General features: G+C 45.4%; 1 protein-coding gene across 1 annotated transcript; it reads right to left on the reverse strand.

Annotated features, from left to right (window-relative positions):
- Positions 1-27: 27 nt before the first annotated feature.
- On the reverse strand, positions 28-19656 carry cmtm4 (CKLF-like MARVEL transmembrane domain containing 4). Its single transcript, XM_072718238.1, has 5 exons — positions 19019-19656; positions 18718-18918; positions 11745-11921; positions 5391-5489; positions 28-2929 (listed from the first exon to the last, which is right to left on the reverse strand). The coding sequence occupies exons 2-5, from the start codon at positions 18901-18903 to the stop codon at positions 2768-2770; spliced, it is 624 nt and encodes a 207-aa protein (XP_072574339.1). The 5' UTR covers positions 18904-18918; positions 19019-19656; the 3' UTR covers positions 28-2767.
- Positions 19657-20041: the final 385 nt, after the last annotated feature.

The raw sequence follows: 20041 nt of genomic DNA on the forward strand, positions 1-20041 counted from the left end.
ACACCACATCAATAGCGGAGATCGACACAAGAAGCAGAACAATTTAATCAGTTGTAAGCCTACTAATTAGCACTGATAAATTTACATTGAATTATACAAATACAATTAGCAATGCATACAAAAATGAATGATTTCATAGAGGACACTCGCTAAAATAAATTAAAACTGGATGGACAGAATACATGGTAAGCAATATTGTGAGCTAGAAGAATGCACGTCAAACATCAATGCACGATGATTCGGCCGGAAGTAAAAAATAAAATAAAAAAATTAGGTACTGTGATGCTTGTAAAGTTACATAAATAAAAAACATATATATAAATTTTACATTACACTGCTAATACTTTACCTTAAGTCATCTTGTAAGACTTTGTCTTGTGAGTTAGTGTACACATCAGTGATTGTTTGGATGGCCATGTATTCAGCCTGAAATATTGTAGGACAAATAAGGAGCGGGTCTGAGGGTAGTGTAAGCAAAAATGACTGAATGGAGGAAAAAAAAAGTTTAATGCAAACTCTATTAGTAAAAAAAGAGACATCACTGTGCTGCTGGAGTAAATCATCCGTACAAAACAGTTTCTAAACTATTGTCCTTGTCACCATAACGACGACGGTGACAACTGGTCCCATCTGGCATATTATTTGCTTATTCTTAAAAGGGTGGAAGTAACGGAGATCAGGTTCAGTTCATTTAGAGGAGGTGGAAGTGGCGTGATTCAAAAATAAACATTACGGTCGGCAGCTCAGACATATCCTAGTAAAAATGTGCCGTGTTTCTCAACTCACGGCAGCAACTTCTGCAGCATTTACTGCATCCCACACGTGATTTAATTCAAAGGAGTGTAGACCTAGTCTTCTCGCAAACTAATTAGCACACTGTTTTAGATACACTGCACGCTATATCAATAAGTTAAGCCATAAATAGGACTGGTTGTGTCTCACTTGTGCTGGTTCCGTCACCAAAGGCACCGATTTGTGATGGACACACATCTTCCATCAGGGCATCATCAAACACACATAAACAAGTGGCTTAGATCAGCTACTTGTCAATCATTGAGCCAAAATAAAGACATATCCTCCAGCTTTATAAAATCACACACAAATAATTAACGTACGTGTATAAATAGAATTCTAGGGGGAACATTCGGAAACAGTCTTAAAACCAGGGTTGGTCACGCTTCCCCACTCTCATAACACCCTTCCTTACCATCATAAAACACGCCCACCCACCCACCCCACCTCATATCCCAGCAAGATAACGGCTACAAGCTTGATTTCACAGTAAGCATTTAAAAACAGATTGTTACAAAGCATAGCCCTCATGTTCTGAGTAGAACCATGTCCCAGTGTCGGCTGGGGTTCTAGGCTGAGAGACTGGACAGACAGGACCAGCTCATCACATTCCCCAGTTGTGACGCTGGATCACTCCATGAATAAGGCCTTCCCTGATGCTGGATTTCCCACAATTCTCCATACATAGCAACTAGGCCCAAGCACAGCAACAGGAGACACCAAACCCACCAATGAGAAACCTCTCCCTACTTCCTAAGTCCCTTAATCCAGTAAAAATACCCCTGGTATGTGGGTATGGAAACCTTTCCCAAATATTCTTCCCACAGCCCGGTACCAGCATCCAAGACTGGAATCGTGTCCTACTATTGTGATTGACGTGGCGGAGGAACACTTGCTAGTTCTAAACAATTCTAAAAAGATGAGATCGAGGTGAGACATTGCAATTTCTCTAAAGCTACCCTTGGAGACTTTATCAGGATGTGTGGTTCAGAGATAACAATGTCTTGTTAAAACCACATTAGCTACACAAACACACATTTCCGTTTTCTTCAGGGCACTGTAAATATGTTACGTTTACACATGGAATATATGATGGTGGTCCAGAGTGACCTCTGCAGTTTAACAGGTATCATTATGCTGCATACAGACACAATGTAAAGATGTCGGTAAGTGAACTCCTTCAGAGAATTAACCCTTAAAGATCCCATAATGCGAATTATACATCTCATCATGAACTAGGATCCAAGTAGCATTTTCACTTATAGGCAAATAGGGTCACACTGCCACGGCCTCTTGGAATCCAGAATCAAAGGCGGCTGCAGTTACCGATCCATCCTGCACGGTATCGCCAGAGCTCCAGTTACTCATCACGCATTTTTGCATTTCATAAATAAGAAAGACTTTCATTTCATTTGACGAAGCTGTGTATTGCCCTTCGCCGAATTTGACATATTAGCATTTGAAAATGTTCCAAATGAGAATGCTAACTGGGAGTGTGCTCGCGGACCCAGAAACAGCTCCGATAAACATCAGCCAAGGTCTGCACAGGAGCTCCTTCGTGCAGACTTACTACAGACCAAACACAACAGCAGCCCAGAAGAAACCTACTTTGTCTGGAGAAGCACTTTGTAACCCTTGGATTAGATTTATGATTAGAAAATGGTCTTTAATCCTTAGGCTTAGTGCCGTCAAATAACTAGGTTGCACTGTAAAGCAAAAGATATGTATTTGAGTAGGTTATTGATATGGCATAGTGATAAGCAGTCTCAAAGAAATATACCTTCATCCATGTGAAACTGTGACTTAAGATCCAGAGAGCCAACCTCTTACAGTTACGGAGAGGCCAAGGTGGGTCTTGGAAGATGAAACCCTAAAATGGGGTCGAGTATCAACCCCAACTTGGGGGTCTGGGAAGTGCATGTCAGACACGGGGGTCTCTCCAGTGCGGCCGGCTCCGTGGCTGCGATTCGGGCGCTCAGTGCAGCTCAGGCTGCGACTCCACCTCCCCGCGGGACGTGGTGCGGGCCCGCGTGTAATCGCCCGTCTGCCCCACACTCGGCCGCCCCCCTTGCCGCAGCCTCCTCAACGCCAAGACCGTGTTGAAGGCGTAGACCGCCGTAGCCAGGAAGCCAAATATCTGTAACAGATGGAACACGAAGGGAAAGTTTAGCTGATTGAGTACCATCAACATCGAAGCTGGGCGACACGAGACCCCGTGATGAGGAAGCGGAAAATTCAGCAACACGATAAAATCGGCTGGGAATTACACGTATTGCAGCTGTCAAGTAATCCACTCTAGCAAATAAATAATTACTCACCACTGTAGCTGCAGAGGTTCACTGCATTCTGTACGCTGGACAGGCCAGACTCAAAAGCTTCTCAGACAGGACCTAGCTACTAGTTACTTAGCTAATTAATTCCCTGTATCCCCACCAGGTGGCTGAGACGAAGGGGAATTTGAGATACTAGTGGAGCAGGAACAGGAAGTCGAATAGAAGATCAGCTTGGGCAGGCAAAACTAAGAAAAACTATAGTCGAGATTTTGAATGTTATTCTATTGAAAATCTAAGATGGTAAAGAGTGAAACGGAAATCCCTTTGCCAGGCAGCGTCTATCCCACTCACCTGATGATAACGGGTTAAGCTAACAGCTCTCAGTGTAAATGGGCACCAGTGCGGAACCAGACTGGTTATTCCTGCTGCTGGCACATGCATCTTAAAACAACAGAATATGCAGACCTGCTGTGTGTCATTCTCAAGCCATGCTCACATGGCGTGAAGGACATCGGTCACCGCCAGCACTGATACTCCCAGTTAATGAGAGCTGGGCCCACCATTTTGGATCAGTGCAAACGCACAGCTGGGGGGGCGCGGGGGCACAGCATGAAAACAGCTCATTAGCTAGGCCAGTATTCAATATACATTTTAGTGGAGCCCAGTAAAGATTTTACCACCTATGTGACCTGTTGAAGTAGCAGTAAGGTATTTTATAGGATACATATCCCATTCATATCCAGCTGAATAAATGTACATTCAGTGAAAGCATCATCTAAGTACTACAGTATTTAATTGGCAGATGCGTATGACATACTAATGAAAAAGCAGCCAGTCTCTGGGTCCTAACATTTACATGCACAGCCAAGTCGAACTACAGTTATAGCTCAATCATGCCATTTAATCGGACTACTGTCCTTGTCCCAGTGCACACGCACGGGAGGGGAATCGATTTATTGACCGAAGTTTGTTTGACTCCACCACAATAGGTGGCGATATGGCTCCTGTTAGCTTGTTAGTATTGGGCTTTTTCCGGTTGACCTACTATGTCACAGACGCTAAAAAAAAATGTGTGCATGGAAATGTAGTCACTGACACCACTCTGCTGACTCTGGGATTTGAGCCGGTGACCTTCTGATCACACGCACAAGTCCAAACCCAGAGAACCGCACACCTTCCAGACACCTAAGTACCTTAAGTGATTATAATGATAAAACAAGAACAACAATAATAATGAGAGGTTATTAAGTATTAAGATCTGCAGGTGGCACAGAGGACGAAACGGGTCACACTAATCCAGCGTATCAGGAACCTGAGCTGGGAGGGCAGTGAAGCGTGAAGAATCGCTGCCCCCCCCCCTCACCCAAAGAAACGGAGCAGGGACAGGAGCACCTGCATCGTGCTATTAGGCACGTAACCGACGGGGGACTTACCTGTGCAGTTTGGGACTTCCTCCTCAGACAGTAAACAGTGGCATTAACACGGGCTGTTACACACGGGCCAAGGTTACCGTGTGACTACAGCAGGACTGAGGCCAGCCAATCAGAAATTGTATTTTCATTTTGTTCAAAACTTCTCAAAACTGCTCAAGTTAAAGATAGGTAACGTGAAAGAACCGCAATTACAGGGCAATAAATTCTATTGGTCCGCAGTAGCCATTTCCAAACAAAAGGGGGCAGCAGATGTTATTGGAAGACGGCCTGTTTCATACTTGGTGATGGAGGCTTAAAATTATGCATCTTAAATCGTTGCTTTATGAACCGTTAAGAAAATTGTAGCTGAAGATGGTCACAAACAGCACCTGATTGGGCAGCAAAATATACAGCCACAAAATTCTAGTGCCTAATTTTGTAATAAATTGTATGCCTCATTTTGCAATGATTGTAAGAGCATTTTCAGTCACAAAAATTTCAACTGCCGTCAATGTCTGTCCCCCCTACTGAGAGGGTCAGCGGACACGGGCGTGTTCCTGCCCGACCCCCTGGTGTCCACCCCCCTCACAGACAGACCACATCAAAGAGCTTCTTACAGTTCAGAAGCTACCTCCTGAGTGGAGACTGGCCACAGCTATTGGACCCCAAGGCAGACCAACCACATCAGCCCAGCATGAACACAGAAGTAGAGGAGACTTCTGCTCCACTTCAAACTTGGAGGTAACTGTTGCTATATTCTTAATGGAAGTGGTTAAACTCAAACTACTTCACTCAATATTTTCAAGAAATGTCTTAATTGTCTGGCTGTGTGCAAAGGGAAAATACACACATGCAAACGTGATCCCTACATAATTAATTCATGACAGTGGAGAAGCATTTCAGAGACACTCACCCCCGCTGCGATCTCCGCTCCGCTTGTGTGATTCAGCGCCACTAGAACCAGGGAGGCCAGGAAGAAGGAGAACGTGCTGATGCCAGTGTTGAGCAGGTCCTGCAGAGAGACACAGACGGGCCGAGGAACGGCCGATTGGACCCGGCTGTTTAACCTACATTTCCAAGAGCAAATCTGGCGTCTCGTGAGTATGTGTGGAGGAAATCCACTGAAGGGCAGCATGTCATGCATCAGACATCAGATATTACACAGTACTCATAGCTCACAATTACATCGAATGGCCTCAGGGCTTTACTGAAGCTCCCAGCACAAAACTAATGAGATGCTTCAACCGCGGCTGGCTCTCAGGGAGGTGGTGTGTGTGTGTGTGTGTGTGTGAGAGAGAGAGAAAATGGGTAGCAAAGGAGCGATGTGAGGCACAGAGAAGTTTGTGCCGAGGTCAGGATGGACTTTCTTGCCTGAAGACTGACAGAGGGGAGTCGAGAAAGGAGACGTGCCCATAACTCACAGTGATAATCACTGCAGCAAGGAGCAACCAGCCTGGCAATAATCTTCTTTATTCTCAGCCTCCACTTAATGCCACAAAAATTTTATTACATCTGGACTTCAAACTCCGGGGGGAAACACAATAAAGCTTTGAAAGAAGCTCAGGGTGCTGGAGGTCCTGCCCAGTTTGTGTTGCTCACATTATATCACAAACACGGGACATTCCCCTCCCCCGCCCACCCTGCGGGGCCTCAACTAACCAATGACAACTGAGCATCCGACAGGAAAGCAGCACAAGGTTAACGGACCCAGACCCGCTGCACGGGGAGCAAATTCCATCAGGTCGTTACGAGGAAAGGAAACGCTAGCAGGTCGCAAAGTCGGTTTAATCCGGAGCCACCCTTCCCACCGGGAAGCCTGGCACTGAGTGGCCCAAAACCCAGCATGTGACTCGACCAATGACCCGCAGCACAGCACCGACGGGGGTCACATGACGGCTCCGCTGCCGGGGATCAAGGCTCAGTGACATAGACCAAACGTATTGAACAGGACCTTGCTGCTACTAATGCAGTGCATGGCCATTCGCCTCCAGTCCTGTTTATTTGTTCATTTAGTCAAAATCATAGAGTTGCAAAGGGGCATTTCCAGAAACTTTCCATTCCATGGGACACTAAGCTGGGGAATTTTTGAAATATTTAAAAGTTGGAAACTTTCCATGAAAATTCCCATATATTCCCGTTTAATTAACAGGAACATTCCCAGAATTTTTCAGTCCTAGTATTTATTGTTAATTCTGCCAGTTGTACAGGACACATGGAGGACTGAAATTTTGTTACTCTCAAACCCCAAAGTAAGTGCACTAACAATGACAAGCAGAACAGACACAAGATCCAAAAATTTAATTCAATTGTTTAGATTTGTTAATTAAAGCTGTCATAGCACTAATTTAAAAGACAAGATCTTCAGTCAAATATTTATATAACTTTTTTATTATTTAGCAGATGCTTTTATCCAAAGCAACATACATTTCTGAGGAAACGGAGCCAGCAGGTCCCTGGAGCACCAAGGGGTTAAGGATCTTGCTTGCTGATCTGATCCGACAACCTTCTGATCACTGGCGCCGTGTCCCATCCAGCTGGACCCCCCCCCCAGCACAGTCCTCAGACCGAAACCTGAGAGACGTCTCACTGAGGACATGAGAAATCGTTCCGTACGTCTGCACCAAGCGCACGTTGACCCTCATGACAAATAAGCCCAGAAGGTCAGTCCACCAACCCTAGGCCTGCATGGCGTGGTCCCTGTCCTTCAGCGGCTCCACTGTCACACACAAGTACCTGCAGATCACAAGCACCGTAGGGTCTCTGAGAAACACCTGCAATACACACTAATATTAGGGCAAAAGGAAGCTAAAATTGGAACCATTCTAGAAATCGCTCAGAAGTGAAGCTTTTAGAAATCCAGCAATACCTTTAATGTCATCAATATTTTTACTCGTCATTAAACACAAATTGCTTAAAATCATAGTGTCTTCATGCACTATATTTTATGTATGACTAAGTACAATATACCTTCCCATCCGAATTACGCATTTTGGAACAAAATGGTGTTCAAATCCTTCGCTTTTTTGTGTATTATGCCCTAAGAATAGACTTATGATTGTTCTATTTATGTTCAGTCAGGAAAAACAAGTCAAAAGGGAGGATCTTAGCGCAGCTTAATACAGTTAATAAAGATGCAAATCGACTGCAGGGAAGGTGGTTACGCCCTCTATCACATCACACAGGACACACTGCAGAAACACGCACTGCCGACACCAAACATGGACGTCACCACGCCAAGAGACTTTGCCAATATGTGTGTATACATGGGGAGATTTAACATGGCAAATGCTCTGCTTTCTACTACAGTGACTGCAAGTAGCATGGTTAGTTCTCACAACTGTGTATGAAGAAACGTGCTGCGGGGTCATTCTTGAATAAATGTGAAAAGTCACACAACAGTCGTCATTCTTGCCGTTCTCTCACAGTCTGCTACATGGCACAGGCTTTGTACTATGGCTCCACTGACTGCCCTCAGCACTGCCCGTCGGCTCCGCTGACTGCCCTCAGCACTGCCCGTCGGCTCCACTGGCTGCCCTCAGCACTGCCCGTCGGCTCCACGGCTGCCCTCAGCACTGCCCGTCGGCTCCGCTGGCTGCCCTCAGCACTGCCCGTCGGCTCCGCTGGCTGCCCTCAGCACTGCCCGTCGGCTCCGCTGGCTGCCCTCAGCACTGCCCGTCGGCTCCATGGCTGCCCTCAGCACTGCCCGTCGGCTCCATGGCTGCCCTCAGCACTGCCCGTCGGCTCCATGGCTGCCCTCAGCACTGCCCGTCGGCTCCACTGACTGCCCTCAGCACTGCCTGTCGGCTCCATGGCTGCCCTCAGCACTGCCCTTCGGCTCCACTGACTGCCCTCAGCACTGCCTGTCGGCTCCATGGCTGCCCTCAGCACTGCCCGTCGGCTCCGCTGGCTGCCCTCAGCACTGCCCGTCGGTTCCACTGACTGCCCTCAGCACTGCCTGTCGGCTCCATGGCTGCCCTCAGCACTGCCCGTCGGCTCCACTGACTGCCCTCAGCACTGCCTGTCGGCTCCATGGCTGCCCTCAGCACTGCCCGTCGGTTCCACTGACTGCCTGTCAAGGCCCGTCAGGCCCTCATGAAGATCAGCTTCAGTAGGCTTTTATTCCTCATTTTCTTCTTTAAAGGGCTTTGGAAACCTTCCACCAATACAGTCTTGAGGATCCAGCTCAGTGGTTATTTTTGGCTCTTTCGTTTATTCTCAGAGTCAGCCTTTGTGATTGAATTCATGCTGTTTGGTGCTATTTATACTCCTCGACTTTCTCTGCTTCAGACCCTCACAATCAAAATCTCACAGACCGGAGCTAGCGAATACAGACCGGAGCTAGCGAATACAGACCGGAGCTAGCGAATACAGACTGGAGAAGGTGTTTTGTCAACTAACAAAATGCTTGCAGTGGAAGCCCTCACGGACACCCGCAAGGCCGGGTAAAAATGCAGTGCGTCTTTAACATGCAACCATGGGTCAGTTTAATGATTTACAAGGATATGGTTGCAATTAGTACAAAGAGTAGAGAGAAAGCTAATTCAGCACCATGTCCCATAGAGCAGATCTGACATGGACACACTGATAGCAAGAAACGGCAAGAGTTAGTGTAGGATTCCGATTATATGAATTATGCCAGTTCAACTGGCATTTCTGAAGGCATGCGACAGCAGTGAATAGTGAGTTTCCTCACTATAAGATCAGACTGACAGATACATAAAGAAGAGATTTATTTTGGCCCCTAATCCTGAAAATAAAGATGTAACAGAATAAAAACATATAAGCAGAGAAACGACCAGATAGTCATAACATGAAAACTTCCCTCCAGTAGCATGAAATGCGGAAGAATCCAGAATAAATACAGCAAAAGATCATAAAACCAGACTGGACTATAGGTACATTAGCTCAAGAACAAAAAAATGCATCGAGTTCTGCAAAGAGTCAAATGTGAGAGAGAAACGCGCGTCCAGACGTTTGCGGTGCAACTGCTAGCTATGAAACCAAGGTCATGCACGTCTAAGGGGAAAAAGGATTTTTCCACTGCTCCCAGTCACTGCACTGACACAATAAAACCACAATTCAATACAATTCCTAGCTTGTTCCCGAATGCTGAATCTGCTGTTTTCATGGACCATAGAGCAGTCAGACCCACAGTAAGGCTGAAAGGAATCCCCCCCCTGGGGATAAATACACGCTTGATCTTTGGACAAACTGTGATAGAAACTAGGCAAGAAATACATTATTCCTACATAGTGCAAATCTAAGCTTTTTTTTTTTAATCCACAGGAAATTTGCTTGTGGTGAAACAGAGACATCATGGTCCCTCATGCCTTTTTCCATTGAATTTGATGGCTTCATGCCACATGCTGGAGATCTTGGGGTTAAGTGTTGACGGAAGCATCACAGTCTTTTGGCAATACTGAGAGCCTGGGAGTGGACCATTATTTTTATCCCAAAGTCATCTCTGTCTTGGCGATCTGAGAGGAAAAGCACTAGTACGATTACAACAAAGTCATAGACCTCTGCCTATGAACGGACATTAAACATGGGGAGACGATGGGTAGATTCCCACAGATTATGGGCATAAACAGACCATGGATAAGAAATCGCATACTTGTTTTCTATGTAGTAGGCAAAATATAGTTAAAAGTAAAGTTAAAGCAGTGTGTCCATATCCTCAGTATGGATGAGACAGTAGGCGGTACCCGGATGGCATACTACCCGGATGGCATACTACCCGGATGGCATACTACCCGGATGGCATACTACCCGGATAGCATACTACATTCTCTGAAATTCCGAAGTATGCAGATGATAGACCGTACGCTATCCCACATGGCAACTTGATGTGCAATTTGTGCGACAATGATGAAGGAAGTATAGTCTCTGTACAAATAAGTAGAAAATAATGGCCAGTTGCCTAAGTTGCTTGAACATGTATTTTTTTCCATTTAAAATTTTTAACTTTTTAACTTTTGTGCGGAATCAAACTACATCACTGGTAAAAATTTCCCAAACGCATAGTTACTAAACACTTTAGCAACTTACATAGTTGTAACCATGCAACTGAATGGTTCCAGCTACATTAGCTGATTACAGAACCGTTTGGGAAATGTACCGCAGGTCAGGTAATATGCAATACAGCGACCCCAATATGTCTGAAGGCATGCATACTGTTCTCAAGTATGTACTGCATGAATGGTCAAATAGTGGGCTTCTAATGAAATTCAGTATGTATTGTGCAAGTATGCAATTTTGGATACACCCTATGAATAGAAACTGTTGGTAGAAACTTACAGACTAGGGGTAAAGACTTAACCCTCTGGGGTCGACGGCATCGTCGGTGATGCTGTGTATCTTTGTAGAGTATTTCAGTTCATAACTCGCTGAAATGTTATTGTAGAAACATAACAAAAACGCACACTAAATAAGCAATCTGTCTTCTTTTCAAAACATCCATTGTCAGAAGCATTAAAGTTTTTTAAATTAGGTTAAATCGGCAAAAAAGTAAGCCATGTCACCTGCATCGGGGGTGTGTAGCGTCGCCCTCACCTGAAGATTCAAATCACATTCACATGGTAATTTGATGAACGACGCAACGGTGAAACGCGATCGGGGGGGGGGTGGCCAGGTGTCAATGGCTCATTCATACACATGAAAGTTGCTACATATTCAATGAACGGAGACAGAAATAGTGACATGAGTTACCTTTTTCTTATTTATTTATCCAACTGAATGTTGCAACTACACCGTTTAGTCATCTTCATGTAGCCAAGACTTTGGTGACCAGATATCTGGGATCAGAACAAACTGCCAGCATTGCTTACTATGTACTTTTATTATGTTTGTGCAAGTGTTCCAAACTGCATTTTGCAATGTCTATACTTTGATGTCAAGTTACAAACTTAACATATATCTGACATATTTACAAAGTACAGTAAAATAAAGATGAGTGTAATGCCAAAACAAATATATAAGAAATAATTTGCCATGAATTAAGTTTATGATATTGAAAGAAATGTGTGATCATGCCCCAGTCAGAGAAAGTGTGTTCCCTACTCCAAGACCCCAGAAGGTTAAAGTCTACCTAGAGACTATGAGTAGATCCTCACTAACTATGAGTAGATACTACGGGTAGAGGCTCAGACTCGGTTACAGAACACACATGAGAAGGAAGACAAGCTGAGGTCATCATGTGGGTAACTGGGACAGCGATGGAGGATATAAAGGTCACATGCGACTAAAGAGTTTCCAGGAGCACACGCACCGTGAGGTTCCAGTTGATGTGGGTCACCTTGGTGTGCAGGTTGAGGCTGAAGAGCAGGAGGAGGACACCAGTGACCACAAAGGTACTGCAGCTGACAAACTCGAAGAAGTAGACCCCCCCACAAGGCAGGCACATCATGATGGTCTCTATGCAGATGAAGGAAATGAGAGCGAGCACCTGGAGGAGGACAGGGTTCATCAGCAGACGCATTTACAGGAGTATCATATAAACATCAGACACACATGAGACAGTACAAGCTGAACACTAGTCCATTTCTCCATTAAGATGACAAATGTACCTATTCCCAATTTTCTTGGTGACAGCACCTTAACTTCATATACAGTACTATAGGACGCTTCCATATGCTGACAAAAACTGGTGTGTGGCTCCACAGGCTAGGACTCTGTGGGTGTGATCAGAAGGTTGCTGGTTCAAACCCCATGACATTAAGCCTTTGAGCAAGGCCCTTAATCCCGATAGCTCCATGGACTGTCTGACCGTGCTCTCTGATTCTCACATTTATATACAAAAATGTCTGCTAAATTAATATATGTAAACACCAGATCCTGAGGCAGCATGGTCATCCAGGGAAAGTAAGGTGTACACCTGGTTTCTACTTTCTTCGCCTAGTAAAGTTAAGAAACGGCTTTTTAGAAAATACACAGCTGGGTGTGCAGATGTGGGAATAGCAGGAAGCGAACAGCGGAGTTACACAGAGTAGGCAGCCGACAGGGGACCGACGCAAGAGCTGCAACATTAACTGGACCATAAAGTACAGGAAAAAGGTGAAGAATTTGATCCAACAAAATCATACAGCTACAGCAACGGTCAACCGAGGAGAAAACAGACCACACCGAGTTTAAAAAGCTTCACATCCCAGGACCACAGAATGTGAAGTCACCACGTCATTTAGGTGCTATTCTACACGGAGAGCCAGCCAGCCCCGGCCGGGTTAGGCTGGTTCGGAGCCGACCAGAAACCGCCATCACAGAGGGATTCCAGGGCCTTTTCCACCACGGGCGGCCCAGACAGGATCCGAATTCCGACGCCAAAAACAGCTGGGAGGACTGGGCCCGCTCCAGAAGGCGTTTAAATTAAATTAACGAGCTCTGTGATATTCAATCAGTGTAAAACACTGGAGCTAACGGAGGCGGGGAGGGGGGCACTGACAGCTATGTGTAAATTGGAGCCAGGCAGCAGAACCACCCTTGTGGCCCCCTCGAGGTGGTTGCCACGTTTTCCCAACTGGAGCAAGACAGAGGGGGGGACGGCATCCAATTTGGCAAGTATCAAGCCATTGAGTCTCATTCCTCCATCTTGCTTTCAAAGATTTCTTTGTGACTTAATGATGCTCGCAGGCATTATTTAACCACATGAAACAGCTCTGTATTTAACGGAGAAGCATGTATTCTAACTATGCAGGACATTTACCAATAAAGTTGTTATTACCGAGTGAGCGTGCAGATCATTATTACAGGCAGTCACAACAGTGAGCTCACACCCCTCCACACTGGAATGACCCAAGCCACTTTACAATGTAAATTCAACACACCTTTTACATCAACGGCAGCACAGGAAACGCCTCCCTTGGCTGTGGCACCTGTATCTATTGGCGCTTTTCCACTGCCACCAAGAACCGTGCCGTAACCGGCCTGTACTGCAAATTGATAGTTATCTATTGTAAAATAAGTCAGCCGTACCCAACTTGTACCCATAATGACACAGCCCTGCTAGCATGACTAAAGCCAGCTTGTTGCGTCACCACCGTCTGATTGGTCGAAATGCACAGGGACAAGAAAGAACCAGTGATCGGCATCAATATGCATGGTTTATGTGAAGGGAAAAGGGATTGAATGAAATGGATTCATAATGCAAAATCTTTGCAAAATAATGGTAATTCCACTACCACTCCTTGCTAACATAACACGACGATTCTTTCAGATGTGCTAGCAGAAATTAGCATATAATAAATGTGTGAACAGTAAATAAGAATCTCTTCGGTTTTACAACACCAACCCAGCCACGCCTATACTGAGCCAACCCTTCTACAGTGGAAAACCAAAGTGAGCTGGAACCGCACTGTAACTAGTCTCTCTTCACGGTACGGCCCGGTTCCTGTATGCCAGTGGAAAAGCCCCATATGTGCATTTCTCCCTTAAATGACCTTGAAATGAGAGGCCACTTTCCGTTACGAGCCAGAAAGTCTGATAGCACTAAAGTAATACTCTAAAAAGCAGAGCTCCGTAGAGAGTGGGTCATTTTTCTGTAATCCTCTTAAAGAATTCAAAAGTTGAATGTTTCTCAGTGTCATTTCAATTGTTCCCCCTCAGGCCATCAATAATCAATCAGGAGAGTAAAAAATTCTTAAAAACATACAAATAAACAAAAGAACTATTTAACTGTTAATTACAATTTATGTGACAATTAATTTTCAGTTAAATTTAATGACATCCCTAGCACACAAAAGGCCAAGTGTACAACCTGAACTGAATCCCTGAGCTGCTCTGTTCTTACCAAGTGCCTTTCCTCACACTTCACCGATCCTTTCTCATGCGATTCTCAGCCAGCATGACACATGGGATAATCGAGATTAATTATGTGTTCTGCAGATATTTATTCAGACTACTTCCAGGGGACACATTTGTGGAAATTACTGCCTAGCCATGTCTGTCACGTCTCTTGCACCCAAGTCTCTTGGCACCACAGCCCCTTATCCACCGGGCGTTATCCCAGAGTGCCAGCGAGCTTGTTGGATCAACCTGTACAAAATGATGCTGGGCACAGTCTCCTCCATGTGCACTCCACCCCCACACTTCCGCCCACATGGATCAGGTATCATGTAAATAGCCCTCAGGGAATTCTGGGAAGGCTAAGCTCCACCTGCTGGATCTTTGTTCACCAAGGCTTCTTTGGGGGTCACCCAACCGAAGCAATTATTGGAACCAGGTGGCCCGAAGCCTGGCTAGAAAAGCTGCCAAAAAGAGAGACCCTTATAGATCAAGAGTTTAAACCTTCTGACAACAAAAAGTTGTGTGCAGTCCAACTACAATCCATCCCCGAAAATTCACAAGGCCAACGGTCGGCTCGTTCCTGTGAGTCCAAGCTCCTTCCTGCATCTCACGGCACACAGGAGATCAAACAAGGCAGAGAGCGCAACAGGAGATCCTGTTCATCCTGTACTTCTACTCTGACCAAGTCAAGCTGATGAAAATTTAACAGTTTCCTCCTGCTGGTTCTTTGGGTGTGGTTGGTGGGGAGTGTAAAGGCTCACGTTTACATTAACAGACATTTTTAAATATTTCTTAGCTTAAGAAAGCATGGTCAGCCAGTCGCCAAAGCAGTTGGGCATTAAGGGCCTTGATCAAGGGCTGAAAAGTTGAAATCACTTTTGCCGACCCAGCAACAAACTGGACACCTTCTGACCACAGAATCAGCGTTTTAATCCTTCAAGCCACACATTGGCCTCAAGTCCCTACACATGGACACTAGCGGACTCTTCCTTCATGGACAACAGTACACCTCTCTTTGGATCTCAGGGAAGAAATGGTTGGTTAAGAGGTCATACAGGCACAGAACATTAACACAGTTACCATGCCAACTTTAACTGCAGGTTAGAGCTCAGACACACAAGGTACGGGGAACAAGATGATGTATTAACTGCCCAGTAACACGACCTGCTGATGATGCACTTAGCCATCTCTCCGAATTGACTCTCCCTGCCGGCCCCTGGAGGATGGGCTCCCCCTTTGAGTCTGGTCCCTCCCAAGGTTTCTTCCTTCTCGGGAGTTTTGCCTTGCCACTGTCGCCTATGGCTTACTCACTGGGGGCTTTTGGTGGGGATGCTGTAAAGCGCTTTGAGATGACGTAATGTTGTGATAATGCGCTATACAAAAATAATTTTTTTTGTTGTTGTTTGTTCAGGTACTCTACAGAGATTGAATAACATGCCACTGAACACAGCCAAACCCAGAGGGATGTTCCAAAATCATCCAGAGATTCTACCTAAGGTCTGGTCAGATCAAACTCATATCAACCACTGACCACAAGGGTCCCTTTTGAACCAGTACAGTACAGATGATTAATACTCATCCAGAGTGTCATTGCGCAAACTGCCAGTATCCCCAATGCAATGGCAGAGGGCAGAGCGATTAAGCACCTGGACTCGAGGAGCTCAGTGATTGGCTGTTGAAGTAATTGCAACATGGACTACAAGTAGGCCATAGAACTCCTAGAGGTCTCATTCACACATTACGTGGAGTTTGTTTTACGTGTTTAGGAACAGCGCCCGGCTTTTTGTTCATTCAGCAGAATTATTTACCCCATGATGATGATAGTATCCCTGGAAACTTTTTCCTAAGCAAATATGCAAGCTGGCAGGCATGGTGACAATCAGCTAAACTTTTCACGCCGCTATAACGTCAGAGGGATACATTCATGGGGTGATTTCACGTTTCAATCGAGGAAACAGTGGAATGGGTGAATTGAACACCCCAGGAAAAAAAAAAAAACCAGAAGAATATGAAAAGATATCAGTGAAACTATAGACTACTGTTTCACGGTGTGATGTCATAGTTAAAACAGACAATGACTTCACAGTCCATGGCCTGTCCAAGCAGACACACTGAACTACATCAGGTCCTTACAGCTTACACACCTCCTAGGCAGGGCAAAAACAGTCGTTCCACATCCTCTCCCAAGTTTGCAGCTAAAGCCAACAGAGACTGAACATGGACTTCTTCATTCCCCCCCTGGGGAACCTGCCAGCTGTGGGTGTTTGTCGGAGGGGGGGGGGGGGGGGGGGGGGTGGTCGGGGGCTCATCTACATCCCCCAAGCAAGACACTGAACACATGAGGTCACATGGGTTCTGCTTTCCATAAAACACATTAGCGTGTCGATCGATGTAGTAATGCTATCAGATATCCTTTGTTCAGGGTCTCGTCGGTAACTGTCATTATTTCTGGCTTGCTTCCATCACGTTTCTACTAAACCCTAGAGTCCTGCTACGGAGGAGATGCACCACATGGCTTGGAAAACAAGCTCACACGGGGCCGTCTCGATGGCAATTTACCGATCGGCAGACAACCTCTCAGCAGGCGTGCCGTCTAAGTCTGGCTTTCAGGTTATTCCACTGAGCGGCATTTCCAACCACTACTTTTCGTTAACGACTTCCTTGCTTCTCCTGTTTTTGCATTGTGTAGCACATTTTCTAATTTGTCAAAAAAAATAAGAAAATATCAACATCCCAAAGCACCATCAAGCCATGACAGAGGAACCCCTCAAAGCTGCTTTCCCAACAGCTGGTCCCAGTAGAGGCTGTGCACTGGGAGTCATTTCCCTCCTTTCATGGACATCTGGTTAAAACATCTGGTGTAGGTGAAGACCTGAAGTCCACACAGAAACTACTCAGTGCAGTCTTCTCACGATTTCTGTGTATGCATACATCACCCTGCGTGAAAATGATATTTGATAGCAACAAAGCTGTTATGTTGTAGATAATTGCATCTCTGTTTATCCAAGTACAATAAGTATAACTCACTGGTAAAAGTTAATTGAATATGAGTCATACCGAGGGGGAAAAATTTTTGCAAGGTTAATCAGAACAAAAAATAAGATATAGCAGCTATGTTATAAGGAGGATGTTTCACAATTCTCACCCCAAAATGTGACAGACAATTTAACATTAGACATAACTTGACCATAGATTGAGAATCATTCCAGTTCTGTAGGCTGCAATTGCCTCCCCAAAAAAAAAACAGATTCTGTCAACCAAGGGAGTAAAAGTCCATATCCGAGATAAAAGCAAACCTGACAGGAAACACCCAATATTCCCCTAAAAGAGCTGCATTCCTCAGATTTATCCAGTCCCAGCTGCAGCGTGCAGTAAATGGCATTCTGATGTCAGATCTTATCTATTAAACGGGGGAAAGTTTCACATTCAACTGCGCAGCTAAGGGACAGAATGAGGTCACGCTGGCTAAGCTGCAGAAAGCAGGAAAAGGGCCAGCGTACTATGGGCTGCGCGTCGGCCATTTCTCCCCAGAGAGCCCCTTACGTTTCACAGCACCGTGACTTATCTATACACTACGTGTTTAAGGGGGTGGATTTGCGAGCAAAGCCAGTCGATAATAGACCTATGTTGGAGATACCTGCTCCGCATACTAATTGGCATCTTCACGGCAGGTAAATTGGCAGTGCACTGCAATGACTGGGACCAACTGCATAGGTTTCCAAATACACCATTCATACTAAATTCCATCCATCCATTTTCTGTAACCGTTTCTCATATTCAGAGCCACGGGAGGGGGTGTCCACAGCCTATCCGAAAGACTGTGGATGGAAAGCAGGAGACAACCCAGGATGAGGCACCAACCCATCACAGGACACACACCTCAGGACAATTTGGCAACTCCAATTCACCTCAGCATGCTTTGGGACTGTGGGGGGAAACCGGAGAACCCAGAGGGAACCCCACAATGACACGGGGAGAACATGAAAACTCCACACACATGGAGCAGGAGCGGGGCCATGAATCCAGGTCTCAGAGATGTGAGGCCACAGTGCTAACCCTTCATACGAAATTATTGTCGTATTTCGAAGCCAAAAAGTAATACCACAATACTGTAATAGAGATCTATAAACAATGTTTATAAAGTCCGCGCAAAATGATCTTTACGGTGTGTAATAAGTAGTTCTGGTGGTGCATTTCTTAGACCATTCTCAACATTTGCTGAATCTCTCATTAAAGAAAAAAAAACATGCAAAAACGTATACTATATAAAACACAGCGGCTGTTTACATGCTATGTGGATGCAAGAATCATATAATGAAGGTTTCAGTGAACAGTCCCATTACGGCCATCTTCCCAAGCAGTAATCATAATGTGAAAAACAGAACTTATTCATGTATTGTGCACGACATGAAACATCTGAACACTTGAAGGGGCGCGGTACTTTTCCTCCCATGAAAACTCACCACTTCAATGATTTTCAAAACGCCGAAGTTGGACCGCAGATACTCGTTGTCACACCTGATGCCTGCCAGCACATTCCTCGAACGCACGGGCTCCGTGGTGGGCTGGTAGGGGCTACTAGCCCCCGAAATCATAGACGTGTTGGAGGCCTCGCCATCAAAGCCATCCGTCTCATCGGTATTCCTCATGATCTCCAGCCACGTCTATGCTACCAAGACAGGACGCCGACAGACTGATCGAGACAGTCCGGATCCTATATGTATATTATATTTTCAATCAGCGTTCAAGTTACGGCAAACAGACCCGAAACAATGCAGCCAAGCAGATCAGATTAGGATCCACGTCGGTGCTGTGCTGTAAATGTCTTTCAGCATAATTTTTTTTTGCACTTCTTACAAAAACAACTCAATGCACGTGGGGTTTTAAAAAGTGGAGCATTACTTCTGGCTTGCAGTTGATGAGTCTACGCAACAGCCCTTTCTCACCAAATATCATGCCGGATGAGATCCATTACTTTTCCTTTCGGTATATAAAAAGTTTCTTAAATCCTCCGTGTATACGGCATTTCGCCTTTCAGCTTGGCCGTTCACTTCTGCCGTTCAAGCCTAGAATATAAATGGCTATGATTTTGTTAAAATCGTTCGTCTCCGCCCTGCAAAATTACGTACAAATACGGGAGCAAAAAAAAAAACCGAATAAAAAGTGTTATCCAACAGCCAGGGAAGCAGAGGGATGGCGTTCTGCTCAGAGGAACCCAGCCAGTCCTGGGTCTGGAGTCCCGGGTCTTTGTTGAGACGGATGCGGTAGAATCCCTGGTCCTCGGCTGCCGAGAGGAAACTCTGCAGGTCCAGCAACCCTTCACCGCGACCCCGGGAGCGGACAGTGGAGACACGCCTGCTGCTCGGCATAGAAGTGACGTGATACACAGGTGTGCACTGCTGACGCTTTGTCACTCAGGTGCCCCCCCCCCCTGCGCACCTCCCCCTCTGCGCACCTCCGTTTAATTCACTGGCGCAGACACTCGCACTGAATACAATCAATAAATAAATAACAGGCGAAATAAATCCGGGACCATTTTCGTATGTTACTATATATATTTTCTGTATACCAAGATGATCGCATGACATTTAATAATACAGGGTTCCAGTGAACTGGTGCTAACGTGCAGAATTAATTGCCCAAAAATGTATTGCTATACAAAACTTAATTCAAGTGCTTGATATAAATTTGTGAAATACTGCTTTAAGTATTAATATCGGTACACACTAAAGATTAAGGTAATTGCAGCAGATTTAAACTTGACGGCGCTTTTCACATATTTCCTTA

This window comes from Paramormyrops kingsleyae, chromosome 11 (assembly GCF_048594095.1).
Source record: "Paramormyrops kingsleyae isolate MSU_618 chromosome 11, PKINGS_0.4, whole genome shotgun sequence".
Lineage (NCBI taxonomy): Eukaryota > Metazoa > Chordata > Actinopteri > Osteoglossiformes > Mormyridae > Paramormyrops > Paramormyrops kingsleyae.